The sequence below is a fragment of the Danio rerio genome, chromosome 7 (assembly GCF_052040795.2).
Source record: "Danio rerio strain M-AB ecotype USA chromosome 7, GRCz13ab, whole genome shotgun sequence".
In the NCBI taxonomy this organism is placed as follows: domain Eukaryota; kingdom Metazoa; phylum Chordata; class Actinopteri; order Cypriniformes; family Danionidae; genus Danio; species Danio rerio.
The window spans coordinates 57552281-57572704 of record NC_141027.1 but is presented as its reverse complement, the minus strand read 5'-3'; the positions used below and the strand labels follow the sequence as shown (position 1 = coordinate 57572704).

At 34.0% G+C, this 20424-nt stretch overlaps 1 protein-coding gene across 3 annotated transcripts in view; it reads left to right on the top strand.

The window, feature by feature from the left end:
• adamts7 (ADAM metallopeptidase with thrombospondin type 1 motif 7) overlaps nucleotides 1–20424 on the top strand; it is a 189911-nt gene that overhangs the window by 22186 nt on the left and 147301 nt on the right. For all 3 annotated transcript variants that reach the window (XM_087261907.1, XM_087261909.1, XM_087261908.1), the window contains exons 5-6: nucleotides 6590–6673; nucleotides 20027–20151. In XM_087261907.1, coding sequence (XP_087118033.1) covers nucleotides 6590–6673; nucleotides 20027–20151 — 209 coding nt within the window. The remainder of the gene's footprint in view (nucleotides 1–6589; nucleotides 6674–20026; nucleotides 20152–20424) is intronic.

The following is a 20424-nucleotide window of genomic DNA, read 5'->3' as shown; positions in this document are numbered from 1 at the left end:
ATCTAATTAAATAGATACTAGAACCTAATGATTAACTACTAGTACATAATACATATGTTCTAGTCCCAGCTGGAATACATACTCAAAGTCACAAAGTCAAAACTGAATAGTTATCTTAATGACAGTTCGAATAAAAATCAATGGAAGTATGTAATTTGTTACTTGTAACAACAGAATAGTTACTAGTCACTTTTAAAATGAGTAAAATTATCTAATAAAAAGCTAGTACACTCAAAAAAAAAAAAATGTTGAATGAACATGATTTAATCGTGGCACCCTTTATGCATCTAATCCAATCAAGTAAACCTGAACTGCTTTGAACATGTTGTATGAACACAAAGCACATTTGTAGATAAAACATGGTTTCAATATGTCAGTCTAACTTCTTTGCAACTAATTGACTCATTGATATATATATATATATATATTTCTTTTATTATAGCCTTTAGCAGGCACCAATCACATTTAAACAAATTTCTTCTTTAATATTCTGATACAAAATGTTATATAATATCCAAAATTGTAATATGTAATATTAAATGTATAAGAAACATTTAGCCAACAAAATAACCTTGGCTCTTAGGAAAACTGATCTCCAAGTAATACCTGTAGGACGTTAACATAATTTTTTTTACCAATTGAGTTTAAACAACTTTCTTCACTTTGGTACTCCTATTCAAAATGTAAAAGTATAAAATGTATAGGAAACATATAGCCAACAACATAACATGCATAACATTCAAGCTCTTGGGAAAACCAATTCCCAAACTGTGCCGAAAACACACTTCTTCTTGTTGTTTTCGTATGGTGATATCCAAACGCACTACCGCCACCTACTGATATGCGCGAAGTGACTCTCCAGAGTGAGAGTTGTCGATTTGAAGCGTCTCAGTCTCATTGAATCAACATGTTCTGATCAAATTAATTTGATTATTTCTTGATTCTGTTTCAAATAACATGAATTAATCATTTAACATACGTAAACTTGATTTGTTCTTTTCAATCTGACAAATTTTTATTTTGTAAATCCAATACATGAATAGTTGATTTTTTTGAGTGTATCTATATAAGTACTAGTACCCAATGAATAAGTAATAGTACCTATTAAATTGATACTAGTTTCTATTTAATATGTACTATGTAATGAATGAGGACTATAAAATAACTAGTGTCTAATGAACTAGTGTCTTGTGAAAAAGCACTAGTATCTAAAGAATAGGCACTAGTATCACATGAATAAGGACTAGTATCTAATGAATAAGCATGAATAAGCAGTAGTATCTAATAAATAAGCAGAAGTATCTAATGAATAAGCACTAATACTTAATGGATAATATACTAGTAGCCTAGTTTGAATAAACCTAGTTTGCCTAGTTTGAATAAACACCAAATGTCTTTTTTTATATAGCACACTGCAAAAAATGCTCTCTTACTTACTTTTTGTCTAGTTTCTAGTTTAAAATCTAAACATTCCTAAATTCAGATATGTTTTCTAAACAAGGAAACTATTGGCTTGTTTTCAGAAAAGATATACATCAAAATTAAGTGAGTCTTAAAACAAGCAAAATAATCTGCTAATGGCATCCGCAAAATAATCTTGTTTTGACTTTGAAATACGATTATTTTGCTTACTCTATTGGTAGATTATTTTGCTTGTTTAACTTAATTTTTATTTAGTATTTCTGAAAACAAGTCAATATTTTTCCTTGTCTAGAAATTGTTTCTGGATTTAAGAATTTTTAAAATATTTGGATTAGAAACAAGATAAAACTCTAAGTAAGCAAATAATTTTTTGCAGTGTACACATACTTATTACTTAAAGGGATCATTTCAATCTCTATTTAGTAACCTTCACATTGTTCCAAACCTATGTGTATTTCTTTGTTCGGTTAAACGCATAAAACACTTTTTTAAAATCATTTTAAAAACACTAAAAGTTACACATGGAGTGGTGTAAAATGTCAAGAAAGCAGAAAAGCATCATATGATCATTTATCTTCCACTTTTAGTGGCATACAGTATTTATAGCATTATTCCTTTTGATTCATTTTCATTAATTTAATTCTCAAACTCTAAATAAATGCCAGAAACTTTTTTTTTGCACTGCAGCGGATGATCAATTGTAAAAATGACAAATTTGTCTTCTTTCCAACAGCAAAATAATAATAATAATAATAATAATAATAATAATAATAATAATAATAAAAACACCAACAATCAAGACTTCATGATTTTTGGTGTCATTGCTTTGCAATAAAAAATGCCATTATAATGAAAGTCAATAGCTATGTTTCAATCCAAAGATACAAATAAAATGTATACACAGATTTGGAATATTGCATAAATATTTGTGAATAATGCTGCTTTTCCAGCCAACAAGACAAAGACAAATGGAATTCACTCAATTCAGGTTAGAGAAGTTGCGTGAATATTTTTCTTATATAATAAATTAATTGGACCTCAGAAGACAAAATTTGCTTATTAATGCTATTTTTATCATCACACATCTTAAAACAAAAACACAACAATTTTAATGTGGACTGGAATTTAATTCTGGACTTTGAGAATTTATGGAATTTATTCAGTAAAAGCATTTCCATTGAAGGATATGCGCACCTTTTTTTATCAGATAAAAAGTTTATCCTACTCAGTTTTGTGTTTTGAAATGTGCATGAATTTTTTTTTTAAAATGTGTGTGCATTTTGGCCTTTCCATACAGGGTTTTTTATGTGATAATCCAAAATGCACACAAAAAAAATGCTACCAGCATAACGAAAGAGTGGTACATTTGCTACAAAATTTTGAGTTTATTTATTTATTTATCTTTAGTTTTTTAATTTATTATTATTATTATTATTATTATTATTTTTAATTTTTTTATTAGTTTATTGTTGGATAAAAAAATCCAAAGCATTTTCCCAAGTTATGTGCCAAAATAAAATTTGCCACCAAGTTTTTATTTTTTATTTGCTGAAACAGAAAAAGCCAAATTAAGCCTCAAAATCACCCCAGAGTGCATGAAAACATCCCCAACAATCAAGGGTTAAACTAGGTTAATTCACGCTTTTTCTGCTATCCTGGCTTTCTTAATTCTGCTTTTGTGCAATACCCCTCAGGAAAGTGAATAAAACAAAGAAAACAAATATCCACTAATTAGTGAATCACAACAAGCAAATCTTGCCAAAACTCCCAGGCTTCCATAAAGCACCACAAAATATGTAAATAGCCAGAGAGATGAAGTTTAGACATTTAGGTTTAGTCATGCAACAAATTCTAATTGGTTATTGGATTTGATTTTTCTATAAAAAATTATTTCATATTTTAATATTGGGATCTTATCTAATATTTTCGTTTATATTATGTGTTCAGGCACACTTTTAGTATGCATTCCACCTTGCTTAAAGCTCAGAGTATGCTTCAGTTGTTGAAGTAAATAATTATAAGAAAAACAATTATGTTGTGTGTCAGTTGCAACCTTATCAGATACAGATACACCCTTTTATTAATATCTCTGTCTGACTCCCTTCTCCTCAAATGGCATCAATGTGCCTTCAGGCCTCATTCATTCTGCTAGTTGCTTCTGAACTGGATCCAAATCAGCTGACTGGATTACAGATTCAGTCTGTTAGGTACATTTTCCAAAATATACTCTGTCTGGCTTCTGTTTTTGAAGAAAAAGCCCAGGGAAAAAGGGAAAAAAAAGTTTTCCATTCCAGACACATGGATGGTGTTTAAGAACATTCTATAAAGGGGAAGCATTCCATTATCCTCAGTTTCCTGTCAGGCAGCTTCTCTTGTAGGCCTGTCCTGCTGCTTACATCATGAGTTAACAGGGGTGTAGAGCTGGCATTATAAAGTCATTGCTGCTGCATTGGACGTTTTATGAATGTAGTTGAGCTGGTTGTAATTATTTAGACATTAATTCCCAATGTGATAGATGCGGTTAAACCCTGTATGGCTTTTGGATGGATTTGTAATCGCAGACAGATTTCCAAGATCTGTGACAAAATCCCCAGTTCGTGCTTAAATTGTTGCCTGTTATGTATGAGCAGGTCAGAAGCTCAAGCGTCTTAAACAGCACAGTGCAACATGTTCCAACCTATTTAATATTATTATTATGCGGTGCAAGTACAATAGGGAAATGATTCAGCCAATCACAATACAGATGGCATAAATGGAAGTAGATCTCAGAATCACTCGAATGCATTTATTCGTGAAAAGCTTTGCTTAATTAAAGAGTTATGCATTTAATAATGCTTAGATCAATGTTTTGTGGCTAATTGTTTACTTTTGTGGCAAGTAGCCATGTAATAGGAGGAATAATGCTTTTGATTTGTGTCAGGCAGCTAAATTTATTTTACTTTAATGTTTGATTCTTGCAACACCTTTCAAAAACAGTTGGAACAGTAATGCATTTACCACTTTTTAATGTTGCCAGTTTTTTCACAACACTTAAAAGACATTTAGGGACTAAACACAACAGGTGATGAAATGTTACTGATGGTGTAATTTTGTCTCATTATTCCTGTAAACAAGTCTTAAGGTGGCCAATAGCACAGGGTGTTCATTGTCGCATTTTGTGCTTCAAAATGCTCCACACATTTTCTATGTGAGGTGCTACAAACACAGAGTAGACCATAGTAACACACCAACAAACTGTTTCAAGATGCTGGAATTCCTATTATGTACCATTTCCTATGCGGTGTCTTATTTCAGAGGCTGCATCCTCTGAAGGATGCAAACTTCAAAGGTAAGTCCTTCGAAGTTCACACAGGTCAAACTGAACATTTTGAAATTAGATGATCTAGCCTACAGAGGACAAGGATCTGCTCACCTAGCTGCCATTAATAAACAGTAACACAATTTGTAATTATTTATTTTTTTTATTTAAGGGATTTTAAAACTTATACTAAGTAATCTGATGGCAAAACAAGGTTCAGGAAACTGGAAATATATTTAATTTCATGTTTATCATGTATTGATTCAAACGTGTACACATAAAAATGTAAACTGTCTATAAAATCACTATATATATATATATATATATATATATATATATATATATATATATATATATATTAACATGTTTACATTATACATTATACATTTAGAACTGCACTCCAGAGTTTTGTTGTAAAAAAAAAAAAAAAACATCCTGCTGTTATCAGCCTGCAATTAATCTTGGGATGTTCAAGGCCACAAAGTATCCACCGGTTGTGTCTGTCATTACTTGGGAAATGAAGGACACATTTGGAGGCTGCATTTGAAGAAGCCTTCAAATCTTTTTGAAATTACATGACGCAGGTACCTTCAAGTGCACTCTTCAGAGGATGCAGCCACAAAATGATACAAAGCATCTAATTGAAGTCAGTATTATTAGCCCTCCTATGATTTTTTTCCCCCTTTTGTTTATGTTTCACAAATGATGTTTAACAGAGCAAGGAGTTTTTAACTATATATATTTTTTGTATTTGAAGAAATTTCATAATCAATATACACAAATTGCATCTACATTATTTAATTAATAAGTAATACTTTTTATCGGTGGCTATTGGACCCCCAAGTCTGTGAAATTAATCTTTTGTCAAAAGAAAAAAACAAGATTAATTTGCTTACCCCATTGGCAGATTATTTTGCTTGTTTTAAGGAAAATTCACCCAATATCGGCATATTATTTCTCCAAACAAGAAAATATGTTTTGCTTGTCTAGAAAATGCTTCTTAATATTAGAAATTTTAGATATTTGGACTAGAAACAAGACACAAAGTCTAAGCAAGAAAAGCATTTTTTACAGTGGAATAATTGACAGCCAAGCAGACAAAATATAGAATGGTTAAAAAACAGTGTTTGTTTGTAGGCCTACAAGCTAAAAATGCATATTTATAGTTATTTACCAATCCATGAACAGACATTCATGATTAATTAATGATAAGTTTATTTCTTTACCCCAGCCCTAGGCGTTTGTGGTTGTAGCAACATTTCTAACCTCGATAAATATATTCACCAATACATTCCATGCTGGCTTGATGACCAACGAGTTTGAGCAACCTGATAAATCAAGGTTTTCTGATCAAGTGAACCAGGCTTTGAGTGTTCCGCAGATTCATCAAAGGTCAGATTAATGTCGGCAGAAGTTGCACCACCTCAAAAAGACCTCATCAAAGATGCCTCATTAATTCACTGGAACATTTTGTAACAAGCACCACAGAAGCAGAAAATCTTTAATCATATATTTCAAACCACGTTTACCTCAAGGAGAGTTTTGATACGAGAGCAGAACATCTAAGTACCTCAGCAACAGAAAATCTGTTTCGTGCTAAACTTCTTAAGTCAATATCGGCGCATCAGTCAATATGAAGTGCTCTTGAAGTGTTTCTATGACCTTTGTTTTTTTCTTCTCTGCATTCGACCTTTCATCAAAGCGCCCTTTAAGGATCTGTGATTATAAATAAATAAACTACCAATTATGGCTGTTTTTAATGAAGTTCTCCTCCAGAATGTATACATTACTGCAGTAGAGTGTTATACTGCTTAATATGGCTTCAAATCTAGATTGCATTTACATATGTGAAAATGCTGTGTTTTATAGGTGGCTGGGTTGTTTCGAGATGCCAGCATCGGAAATGCCATCAACATTGCTGTTGTGCGTCTTGTTCTGTTGGAAAAGGACGAGGTAAGTAAAATGACTTATCAGCCATGGAGACATTTGGTCTAAAAATACATAGCAGACGTTCTGCATCAACGTCAGGGGTATGAAACAGATGTATTGCACTATGGTCTCACACACACAAACACACAGCGAGAGCTTTTGCCAATGACGCCGGCTTTTTTTAAATGCAGGAATGAATCACCTAATTCAGTTTAATTTATGTTCCTGATTTTTTATTTTATTTATTTATTTTTTATGTGTTAAACTGGTAATTAATCTAAAAATGAAAATATACTCTCCCTGCATTCGTGTGGGTTTCCTCCGGGTGCTCTGATTTCCCTCACAGTCCAAAGACATGCGGTACAGGTGAATTGGGTTGGCTAAATTGTCCATAGTGTATGAGTGTGAATTAGTATGTATGTGGATGTTTTCCAGAGATGGGTTGCAGCTGGAAGGGTATCCGCTGTGTAAAAATGTGCTGGATAAGTTGGTGGTTCATTCCGCTGTGGCGACCCCAGATTATTAAAGGGACTAAGCCGAAAAGAAAATGAATGAATAAAAAATATACTATTTATTCACCCTCAAGTGGTTGCAGTGGTTGTGTGTTTCTTTTTTTTTTTGGTAAAGAACCACAAAAGAAGCCATTTTAAAGAATGTTAACCAATAGCTATGCTTCTGTCCACCTATTTATGTGTGCATTTTGCACATGCGCATAATAAATTGGTTGATGAAAACGCCAAGATGAGCATAAAGGCTGATTTATACTTCAGCGCCAAGTGAACATGAATGCTCTGGTGCAGCCTTCTTGCATTCGCATAGACCTCGCTGTGACTAATGCTGACACTAACGGGCACCTCTCGAAAAATGTAACGAGATGTTGCAACGACGTGTAGTGTAAGCTCTGTGATTGGTCAGTTTGGTAGCGCTGATGAGTGTGGGCGGGACTGAGAGTCAAGCGAACTCGATGAAGCGAGTGCTTACAAGTGTTGAGTCCCATGAAGGAGCTCCAGGTGGAAAGTTTTGTTTTGAGTCTACCTTAAGATTAAAGTTGTTGCACATTCACCAGTTCCCACGTCAAAATGAGTGCGTTTAAGCCACTTGTACATTAAGGCAGCATTTAAAAAAAATAAAACACCAACGAAAAAACTCGACACAGAGGGACATGAAACTGCCAACTAGCGTTTTGGAAGTTTTACTGTCAGAGCAACACAAACAGCATGCTGAAGTATAAATGCACAGCAACGCGCAAGGCATGCGGCATGGGTCATGCCGATCACTCGACACAGAGGTATAAACCACGCTTAAGTTTTGGAAATGTGCATAAAAAAGTATGTGCATAACTGAATAGGATAAACTTTTTTGTTCAAAAAGAAAAGATGCTCCTAAACTACGATGGAAACACTTTTACTGAACAAATTCCAGTATGCACATTAAAAAAGGTCATGTGATTTTGTTATAAGAAATTATGTGATGATAAATGTGTGTGAATTGACAAACCAGCTAGCTAAGCACATTTTAAAAAATCTGAAATGTTGTTTTGTTCATTCCTTGACCTATTCAGCATCAGTTCAGTGTTTTTATTCTATTTATTATCTCCAGAACTGTCAAGAGCGACTTTGCCCCATATCTCACGGCTTTAAACTCATTATGTGTTTGGCATTGTCTTCTGATTCACTCAGCTACTCTTACTAAAATATGTTTCGTTTTTACTGCTGATGTTTGTCCCAGTTAATCAGGAAGTGACGATTTTGTCCTCTTTGACTCGCTGGATGGAAACGCTGCTTTATTTGCACGTCTTTATGTGATATTCCAGATTTGCGCATGAATTTAATTAGCATTTTTGAATGGAAACAAAGCTACTGACATGCATAGATTCCATATTTTCACATATGACAGAAATTCATGGGTGAACTATGTGGGGGAAAATTCACCATAATAGTCCCACAAGGCATTCTAAAGAGAAGTTCATAAATTATAAATTTATTTAATCATTATTATTGGTACAATTTGATGTAACACTTTATTTTGATGGTCCATTTGAGTATTAGTAGACTGTCTGCTTAATATCTGTTGATACTGCTGCTAAACAGATATTTAACTGACTAGAAGAAACTTAGCAAGAACACGTCAACTTACACTAACCCTAAATCCAACCTAACAGTCTACTTAAAATCTATAGTAAGAATTAGTCGGCATGTGGATGCATAAACCTAAACTATTTTAGTGGCATTTTTGCTTGACAGCAAATTAACACTAGGTAATGAACAATAATGAAAAACATAATAATAATAATAATAACACCAACAACAACAACACGTCAAGTGTTCTATCCTACTCTATAATACATTGTGTGTACAGGATTTACTCTTGAGATTTGTTTATGATTATGATTGATAATTCACTCAAAAATTATTGTTGCTGCTTTATTTTATTTATTTTAGCACATTTTAAATGAGCTGAATTTTTATGTGGGATAACTGAATTGTTTTACGTTCAATCCACCTAAATTTGTAAAATTAATTAAGTTAACTTAATAGATTCGTGTTGGGATAACAAGAAGGAATTTTGTGGAACCCAGCATTTTGTTTCTTTAAGCAAGAAACATGGATAAAATCATGCATTTGCTCAACTGTTATTAGATACTTGTACTCAAAGTATTATTATTATTATTATTAACCTCCAGACTGCTAAACCCATAAAAATACAAAAGACTTAGGAAACAATTGTCAAGACATTGGTTTGTTTTGCTGGTTTCACATCTGAAGAACAGAGACACATCACCGATGTGCTTCTAAATACTTGTTAACAACTTGTTAATCAGTTTGTTTAGACACATTTTCGGTAAATATGGTTGCCACACCTGTAAATAACCCAATTATTTGTTCAAAAAAGATTTGAGCTGTTTGTGTTGCTTTTCAAACTCTAGAAATGACACAAATCAATAACCAGCTCACAGCACTGTCATAAAGGATGTTGTTCAGAGGTTTGTACCTAAAAATACCTTATAGCTCACTATATGTTTATTTGTTTTGCTCTACAGTTGAAGTCAGAATTATTAGCTCCCCTTTGAATTTTTTATTCTTTTTTAAATAATTCCTAAATGATTTCTAACAGAGCAAGGGAATTTTCTCACTATGTCTGTTCATATTTTTTCATGGAGAGAATCTTATTTGTTTTATTTCAGCTAGATTAAAATCAGTTTTAATTTTTTTTTTAAACATTTTAAGGTCAAAATTATTATCCCCTTTAAGCTATATATTTTTTTTCACCTAATTAACCTAGTTAAGCCTTTAAATGTCGCTGTATAGAAGTGTCTTGAAACAATATGTAGTCAAATATTATTTACTTTACATTGTACTTATGCTTGACTAAATATTTGTCAACCTACTCATATCGCCTCAACTGTCTATAACACTACCCAGATCCCAACTCATGGGCACCACAAGTGTTTTTAAATACATCAAGAACACAGTAAGTACATTGTATTTATTTTTGATGCAAGTACATCATAGTTTAGGACACTCAATATAAAGTGTAACTGAAACTTTTAATAAAGAAGATTTTAAAAATAGCTCCCTACATGCCCCCACATGCAAAAGCCCCCCTTATGCACTATATATACTTTAAACCCCATTTTTGCACCCCTACTTCATTGCACTGCCAAGTGCTTGTTTAATGTGAAAAGACATACTGTAAGCATCTGTGACCCCTGGATGGAGTCTGAGGCTACGTTTCCATATCAACAATTTAGCCAAAACAAAATTTTTTTCCTTGAATTAAAAACATTTTTTATACTATAACATTTTCAAAAAGATCTCCATTTACACAAATACGTAAACAAAAATCCCTGTATTTCCTATGCCAGGTCAGTATGTAATGCTACTACTTTGTTAGTAAATAATCTCTGTAAGGAAGTGATGACATGCCACCAGTATGTCTCTGCTGGTTTGTGTGAAACATTTGTAAAATAATGTACCTCTCATGACGGGTGTAAAGTGAAGTGAATGTGAAGCTTTAACAAACACTACCATGTATTCTTTCATTGTTGTTTCACACTTGCCTTTAATCTACTCTCCTCTAAACACGTACCATATGCACGCATCATCATTTTCAAAAACTTGTTTCGGGTGTTTACACGTCAACAGCTGGGTTTTCAAAAACTTCCACTTTGTAACCCATTATCAGACTTATGCGTCTTCAGTGTAAATGAATTGGCAAAACATATGAAAGGTTTACTGGGCTAAAAACGTTGTGTAAAAGGCTGTTAAAAGTCCCCTGAAGTGCCATGAAATGTGCAGCTTTATTCACTGTATGCAATAATTTAAACTAAAGCACGAAGACATGGTAGAACATTCAATTAGCTCCTCTACTTTTTTTAAAATAACCAATAAGATTTTGTTTGTATCACAGCTCGGGCAGCTAGTTTTATTCAGGTAAAGCGCGTCTAGGTAAAGCATCTAGCAAAAAGCACAGTTTCAACTAGCAATATTTATTTGGTCTAAACATTTTTCTGTTTTAAAACACCACACAAGGTGGATTTGATATGTTTTCTGTCACCATGCCTATTTCTCACAAACGCTACACAAGATCTGCATCCTTCATGTCTGTCACTGTGCTGTTTATCTGACGCAGCTGAGGCAGAGATTAAGGCACACTCTGACAGGCACGTGGGAACTTTGGGCCAAAAAACAGCTATTTTGATTTCAAAGCAGAAAATTTGAATGGTATGAAAGGTATAGGTATAGGCTATCTAGGTCTCCCGCTGAAACTTTACAGACACATTCTTAAGACACAAAAGACTTTAAAAAAATTTATTAAAAGAAAACTAAATTTTGCAGAAGAGGTAAAATCTTTTAAAAGGGGTAAAAAAAAGGTGCCCTTTAGGTTAAAATTATTAGTATTAGATGACATATGATGAAATTTATGCAGTAAATGGTTCCGCTTTTTTCTTCAATGGACCTCTTGTTATAAAAACTGTAATAAAAACAATTTTGAATATTTTTTAAATAACATTTTTTACATTTTTGAGCCAAACATCAAAACTGCCCTATGGTGTGACCATCTTAAGCATATCACTCAATAAATTACAGCTCTTGCTAATTAAAAAGAAAATTGTAAAATTCTTAATAAATACCTAAGCCAAATTTTAAAAGTGACTATTTTAGTAAATGGCAATCACTTGTTTCCTAATATTTCTAAAAACATAAGAAACTTTGTCAGTAAAAACCATGCTCCCTGGAGTGACGCTATATGCAAATTCTAAGTTTGCAATTCCATGATTAACTTTAACCAGTTGAAGGACCCCATTCAAGATCATGTGACTGAAGCCTTCTGTGAAGCACATTATATGCACTTGTTATTTTTTTTCTCCACATTGCTCACATATTTGACTTATTCATTTATGCAGTTTTGAAATTAAGGTTTTTATTATAAAGGGGAAACAAAATGAAAAAAAAAAACAGTTTGCCCCTAAGCCTAATACATATGTAGCTACTGAGAATGCACAAATGAATGAACGTGACCACATGCAGTGCTGCAGTACTACGCTGCACAGCACAGAATGGTCTAACAAAAGAAAGACATGACCAGTAGAGGTCAGGTATGTAACATAGTAAACATACTGAACTGATAAACTGTAGCAGCTAGAGCATGTGAGCGGAGACTAGCGGTGTGATCCTGTTCGTTCGCTCTACTACTTGGGCTAACTGCCCAAACCAAGCGCTCCATAAAATGTTTCTAGTAGGCTGGTTGGGCCACCCTTTGCAGCAAACAAACATTTTTGAAAACTTGCACGGGGTCTGTTAACACTCATCCTTGCAGAATTGTTGTAATTTAGCCACATTGGGGAGTTTTTAAGGCATGAATTGTCTTTTTAAGATCATTTTCAATTTGATTCAGGTCAGGACTTTGACTAGGCCAATCAAAAGTCTTTATTTATTTTTTCTTCACCCATTTAGAAGTGGATTTGCTGATGTGCTTTGGATCACTGTCCTTCTGCAGAACACAAGTTTGTCTCAGCTCGAGGTCACTAACAGATGGCCGAACATTCTCCTTTAGGATATTTTTGTGCACAGCAGAATTCATGGATTCATTTATCACAGAAAGTCTTCCAGGTCCTGAAGCTGAAAAACAGCCCTAGACCATCAGACTAACCCCACCCTATTTTACTGTTGATATGATGTTCGGTTTCTGAAATTCTGTAGTTTTACACCACATAAAATAGGATACAAACTTTCCAAAATGTTTCAAAATAAAGTATTTTCTCAAAAGTTTTTTGGGATCATCAAGATGTTTACTAGCAAGACAGAGAAGAGCCTTTATGTTCTTTTTGCTCAGCTGTGGGTTTTGTTTTAGAACTCTGCCATGCAAAGCCTTTTTTCCCAGTATTGATCTTACGGTGAAGTCATGAATACTCACCTTATCTGAGGCAAGTGAGGCCTGCAGTTGTTTAGATGTTGTTATGGGGTCTTTTGTGATCTCTTGGATGAGTTGTTGCTGCGCATTGGGGCTAATTTTTTGGTCAGCCAGCCACTCCTGGTTCACCACTGTTTTATGTTTTTACCATTTGCAGATAATGTCTTTTACTGTGGTTCACTGCAGTCCTAAAACTTGAAAAATGACTTTAGTACCTTTTCCAGATTTGTAGATTTCAATGATTTTCTTTCTCATTTGTTTTTGAATGTGATTTGTCTTCATGATGTCCGGCTTTTGAGGATCTTTTGCCAGAGAGGTCCTATTTAAGTCATATTTGATTGGGAACAGGTGTGCCTGTAATCAGGCCTGGGTGTTGCTGGAGAATTAAACTCAGGTGTGATAAACCAGGGGGCTGTTCCAGAAAGCAGGTTATGTGACATACCCGGGTAAGTTTGAGAGTATGTAGGTGGATAACCTCAACTTTGGTTCCAAAATCGGAGGTAACTTCTGGGTATGTTAAGTAGCCATAGCAACTTACTCTCTGAAGATAACCTGCTCCGGAGCAGGTTATGTTCAGAGAGTAAGTTGCTATGTTTTAGAGTTTGTCTGTTTTAGAGAGTTTACTGAGCAATGCATGCTCTTTTGATGGGAATATTTATGGATATGGACACACAAATACAAGTTTTTTCGTTGTGAGAGGGTTATAAGTGCATAGTTTTTTTCATAACCAAATTCATAATGTTAATGTATTTAACAAACCTTTTTGAAATCAAATGTGACAAACCGCGGGTCTGCGCTTATCATAAAAAACATTCAGTGCAGCTCTTTGTATTCGCGTCGGCATTTTAGGCAACTGTACAATGTGGCAGTAGGACCACCTGTACAGTACGCCTGGCACTGAACTGTTTTTTACACTTTCGTACAGTTCCTTGGTCATAAATCACTGCGTATCATTACACAGAAGATTCAGAGCACGGGAATAGAGTAGTGGACAGTGCGTCGATAAAGAACAACGGAGCGCACAACGGAGTGAGTTCGAATCTCACATAAAGATTGTGTGTTTTTTCTCTCCTTCTGCACCCTCACATTTCTGTATAATATTATAAGTGGCAGCTTTGTCTTTTGTAGGAAAATATATCTTTAATTTAAGATGTAGGACGTCGTTCTTATATATATACATTCACGCACACACACCTACATTTTTTAATATAATTTTTTTTCAGGGTTTCTAAATGCTATTGTGTGCATTAATTGCAGCCGATTTTAAAGCTCCATCAGTCACTAAAGGACACTGATAATATAAAATTTGTCCAAAGTATAAGTGTGCAGGTACAACTTAATTTTCTATCCTTAATCTTTTGATGTTTCAACTATTAAACTCTTTACTGCTTCCACTTACCAGCTCATCACACACCCCACCTCATCACTATGTTGAGGCTAAATGGCTGATTTTCAGGAAATAATGATACAAGTGTATAATACAAATATAGTAAAAAAAAAAAAAACTATAAAGCAAATGTTGCTTAACACAATGTTTATTTTTATTATATTTGTATTATACAATAGAATCATAGGCACTACATTGTTACTTGCTGGAGGACAAAAGATACCCTTTTCTGCCTTATACGATGACACGTACCTGCAGCCTGACCCAGAGGAAATCTCAGTGACCCAAGCAGACAAAACAGATGGAAGAGTGCTAAAAAAAATATAATTAGTCAAAAAACTATGTTTAATCAAATAGTTTGGTCTGTTCATTTCTTCATTTCCTGAAATAAAATGAATGATTTTGTACACTGCTTTACACACGCACCTTTAAACGTGTAACATATTTTTCATATACATTTCTCACCTTAAGTTGATGCTCATGTGACTTTATTTATCTTTGAAGATGGACCTTATACAGCTACTTTAGAATTTAAATATGTAGATAAAAGATTTTGTGATCCAAGAGTAATATTCAAATATGGAAAAGTGCAGAAAATTCTTACACTGCTTGTTAGTTGAGGCAGAAGGAACTTCGTCTGCATGCAAAATAAAAAGAACTTAAAGCTATCTGACAACAATCACTTACAACAGTGACAGAGTGTGTGGTTTAAGTCAAAAACTCAACCACTGAAAAGCCTTTATTATAGGACACAGCAGTTAGACAGGCCTCTTTCTTTTAGCTGCATGTCAGAAAGAATATTCTAGAGTGTTAAATAAAGAGCTCCAGTAATTAAATATTACCTTTTATGATAATGTTTCTGTGTTAAATGACTTTGGACAGAATTCTAGCTCCAGAAAGATTACAATTTCTATAAGCCTTATTAGTCAATACACATATTGTGGCCTTAAGAAATTAATGGAAGGAAAATTAAATGCATGAATGGTTACACAACATACTCAAAAAGGATGTTAAAGAGTAGTTTAATTTATCATTACAATAAAATGGAGGGTGACATGTGTAATTTAATCAATTAATAAATTTTCTTATTATTTATTTTTTATTTTCTTATCTATTTCTTATTCTATATTTCTTTCCTTCGTTGAAGCAGATGTGTAATCTCTGTGTTTAAAACCTCCAGCTTCGCCTCTGTAAAGTGCGTTGCCCTTTTTTTCTCACCGTGACTTTCTATGGTGACTCGTGAATTCGGCGATCTACTGAAAATGCCTTCAGGTGTGTGCCGTGCACGCGCATTAACCCGCGGTTATCTTCAGGAGGTTGATTTAACTAACTCTTGTCACCTGTTTTGGAACCAACATACTCGCGGTAAGCAGGTTTTGGGTAAATCAACCGAGAGTTTAGGTTTTAGCAGATGGTAAGTTAACCCAGCTTTCTGGAATACCCCCCAGAACTATTAGTTCTGTTTTTTTTTTTTTTTTTTTTTTTTTTTTTTTTTGTTTAGTTATGTTTTATGTTTAGGGGCACACACTTTTTCACACATGGCTGTGTGTTTTTGAATTTTGTTTTCCCTTAATAATAAAAAGCTTCATTTAAAAAATGCATGATGTGTTATCTTTGACTAATATTCTACTTTGTTTGATGATCCGAAACATTAAAGTGTGACAAACATCCAAAAAATAAGAAATCAGTATAAATGTAGCTATTAACTTTTTGTATACTGACTGTGTATGTGTGTGTAATGCATCTTGAATTCAGACATGATAGGGACATGAACAGGCTGACCTAACAGCGGGTTGCATGCGCTACATCAAAGATAGCCAAAAACAATGGTAACATAAGGGCTATATATAATCAAACAAAGAGGTCTCCTGATTGAAACACCCATTGAGAACAAAACATATGATACATGAAAACAGTGTCAGTGAAGTCAGGAGGAGACGGATACAGCAAAAGATCCATTAACAACAAGAAACATCAACAAATGAACACATGGCAAGAGGAAGACAAGACAAACAAGAGGAAGAGCTAGACAAACCCAAACTACATGACAAAATAAAAGAATACGATTCAACTATTTACTGAGTTTATTGAATAGCCTCATCACACACTTTTTGGAGGAATGCTATAGACAGTAAAGCTTCATAGCAGCCAAACTTTGTACAATTAATTAAAAGCAAATCTTCACAAAAATAATTAGATGGTCTTCAATTTTTCTTGTTTTAACAATTGGAAATTGTGATGATATAACAATTGCGACATAAGCCATAAAAGGGTTACTTTACATTTTGTGTATTGCTTTATTTTACATAGAAAAGATCTGATGTTTCAGACTAAATAGTTAGCAAAAGTACAATAGGTACAATAAAAAACTGGTCTGAATTATAGTGCAGAGTACTTTAGTTTTGCGCTTATGCTGGTCCAAACGCTTACACATTGCTTAACATACACGTGATGTACAGCTATAGACAAATATCTTCACATATAAAAAATAATTTTTGGATTTGGATGGTGGAGGGTATCGCAGACGAAGGATAAAAGTGAAGAGTGGGGGGTTGTCTTGTCGCAGAAGAAAGTGAAAAGGGTAGGGGAGTCGCGGAAGAAAGTGAAAGTAAACAGCGGACGGAGGAAGAGGTCACTTGAGGTGGGCGATCGGTAAAATCAGGTGCCAGATCAGATTTCAGAGGTACCAAATCCAGATCTTGCATGATAGTTTTGAAGCAAATCTTTGCCCTTAATGAACACAATTAAATATATAGGCTAAAGGATGTCTTCAGTGGAGTGTGTACAACTCTGTTTCCTTATCCATGAAAGTAAAGGAGTAAAGAAAAGAGAAAGTAAAGAGGCTGAATGGAGGAGGCTCGTTCTTTATCCTCGTGCTGCAGATGGTCTGTTTAACTGTTTTCTGGCTAGAGAAGCATTCACTTTTTACACTTACTAAGTCCGCCATGTAAAGAGCAAATGCGCCAAGGTGCGACGCCACTGACTCTTGAAGGGAATGTAAGATGAGACTTTGATTAGTTTAATCCATGTTATGCTTGAAAACACACCCAAAATTCATTAGGAGGATGTGCACAACCCTGTTAGACCATGTGCTGGGGCACAAAGTGTAGTTTTCCATCCTTAAAATGGCGAAAGTGGATTTGGACATGCTCTTAATGCTTTTGTGCCATGTGTACGGGGCACAAATGTTCTCAATAACGTGCTGTTAATTGTACGTTATGCACAATAAATGTTAACACCCTACTACCCATTTAGATTAATTAAACAGTTAAGTTAGTTGTAGTAGCCAGTTGCTCTAAATACAGCAATCATTACAATATGCTTTGTGCTTTCATGGCCTTAAAAATATATATTCTTTAAAGCAAATTATTTATTTTTAATTGGATGAATGAACATTTTATGGGAATTGATGGTTTGATTAAAGCTATATCTTGTTGTTTGTCCTTTCGTCAACAAGAAAAATATGCTTTGCACCAGGTTATATAAAATTGTTCTCATCGAGATAAAAAATATTATTTAACTCTGGAGTGCCCAAACTTTTTCGTATAAAGGAATAAAATCCAAATATCATTGAGAGCCATTTAAGTTTCCAAGCATTTAAGTTTCCAAGCATAATTTTCTAATTAATTTCATAATATTTAGAAATAAATAGAAAGCATTACTTTACGTCTTGCAATAAAAACAATCACATTTTTAACAGCGTAGTTCAGTGCTGAATACACTAGTCGCTCACCAAAGTCTCTGCATTGTCATCTATTCGTCGGGTGATAGTATATACATTTTAAACTAAATATATGATTAATTTAAACCATTTCAATTGAAACATTAAATTTTAGTTAGCTTTTTTGTAGCTTAACACTTAAAACAAGCCAATAAAGGTTTACATAAAATTTTAAACGACAATCTGGAGTCTAAACCATCCCCATTCTCCCCATCTTCTTAGATAGCATGGTAGGCTAAATCAAAGGTTGCCATGGGCCAACTTTGGCCTGTGGGCCCTAGATTGTGCATTTCTGGTTTAAGGCAAATAATTTATTTTTCATTGGGTCAGGTGATAAAATTTTAATGTGAACCATATATATATATATATATATATTTAATTAATTAAAGCTTTTTTTTTCCAGTGTAGTGTAAATTGTACCTTGTGTGACCAAATTAGCTGCGCTGGAGAATGCACTGCTGTTGATTGTCTCTTGATATGTCAAACATGGCTGAAATTCTATGATGTTAACTTTTTTTTGACCATTTCAGTTCAGTTCATTCAGTTAAATCCAACCCACATTAACATGGGTGATGTGCTCTGATTTCCTGGTTCCAGTCAGAATCTTGGCTGCAGCGTTCTGGATGAGCTGTTACTGTCTGACTGTTTTTTTGGGAAGGCCAGTGAGGAGGCCGTTACAGTAATCCACCCTACTGCTGATAAAATCATGAACAAGTTTCTCTAAGTCTTCACTGGAAACAAAGCGTCTGATTCTTGCAATGTTTTTCAGATGATAATATGCTGATTTACAGGCTGCTTTGAGATGACTATTGAAATTCAGATCTGACTCCAGAGTCACACCAAGATTCTTGACCTTATTTTTTGTTGTTTGACCTTTAGTGCCAAGGTACGCATTCAACTTGAGAACCTAATCTCTGTTCCCAATCACAATCACTTCAGCTTTCTCTTTGTTTAACTGAAGAAAGTTTTGGCACATCCAATTGTTTATTTTATCAATGCATTGGCAGAGGGTGTCAATGGGGCTGTAGTCATAAGGCTGTAAGGCTAGATACATCTGAGTGTCATCAGCATAGCTGTGGTATGAGATTTGTTTTTTTTCTCATTATTTGGCTAAGAGGGAGCATATAAAGGTTTTACCCTTAACTGATTACAGAAAATTAATTAGAGAGGCTAAAATTAATCAAATAAAAAAAGCTAATAGAAAAGGGAAAAACTAGGGAAATTGAAATGCAAACGGCTGTCAGAATTGCTCTTTATATTGTCTAGATAAAACCTTATAATTCAACTTGGGAATCCAATTACTTTTTTCTCTTTTAAATTGCCTTTTCATTACTATTCATGATTTAATTTTTAAATGACTTCACATATTGATGAGGTGCAGTGGGTAGTGCGGTTGCCTCACGGCAAGAAGATCGCTGGTTTGAGCCTCGGCTGGGTCAGCTGGCATTTCTGTGTGAAGTTTTCATGTTCTCCCCGTGTGGGCGTGGGTTTCCAAACACATGCACTATAGGTGAATTGGGTAAGCTAAATTGTCTATAGTGTAAGTGTGTGAATGAGAGTGTATGTGTGTTTTCTAGTGATGGGTTGCAGCTGGAAAGAATCTGCTGCGTAAAACATGCTGGATAATTTGGCGGTTCATTCCGCTGTGGTGACCCCTAATTAATAAAGGGACTAAGCCAAAAAGAAAATTAATGACATGACATATTCAAAAAAAAAGGCCTATATTGACTGTAATATGTTATTTTTGTCATTTCATCTAAACATTTATTGTAGATTGTGCTATATTTCACACTTTAAAGTTCCAACTTTTGCAATGTACTACTTATTTAATAATTGTATGATTATCTATTATCAGGAGGATTTGAAAATCACCCATCATGCAGACAACAGTCTGCACAGCTTCTGTAAGTGGCAGAAAAACATCAATATGAAAGACGATGACCATCCAGTCCATCATGACGTGGCTGTCCTGATTACTAGGTAATGCACTCAAATATATATATATATATATATATATATATATATATATATATATATATATATATATATATATATTTTTTTTTTTTTTTTTTTTTTTTTTTTTTTTCACTGCTTGTTCATACTGAGTTTTGTTTAGGACAACTTAATTATTTTATGTCTAATCTACTTAAATGTGCTTACTAATTAATTTGGGTTGGCACAATATGAATGAATTGTGTGAAACCCTACATTTTTGCACCGTGTACAGCATATGACATCTAATTATTAGTTTTA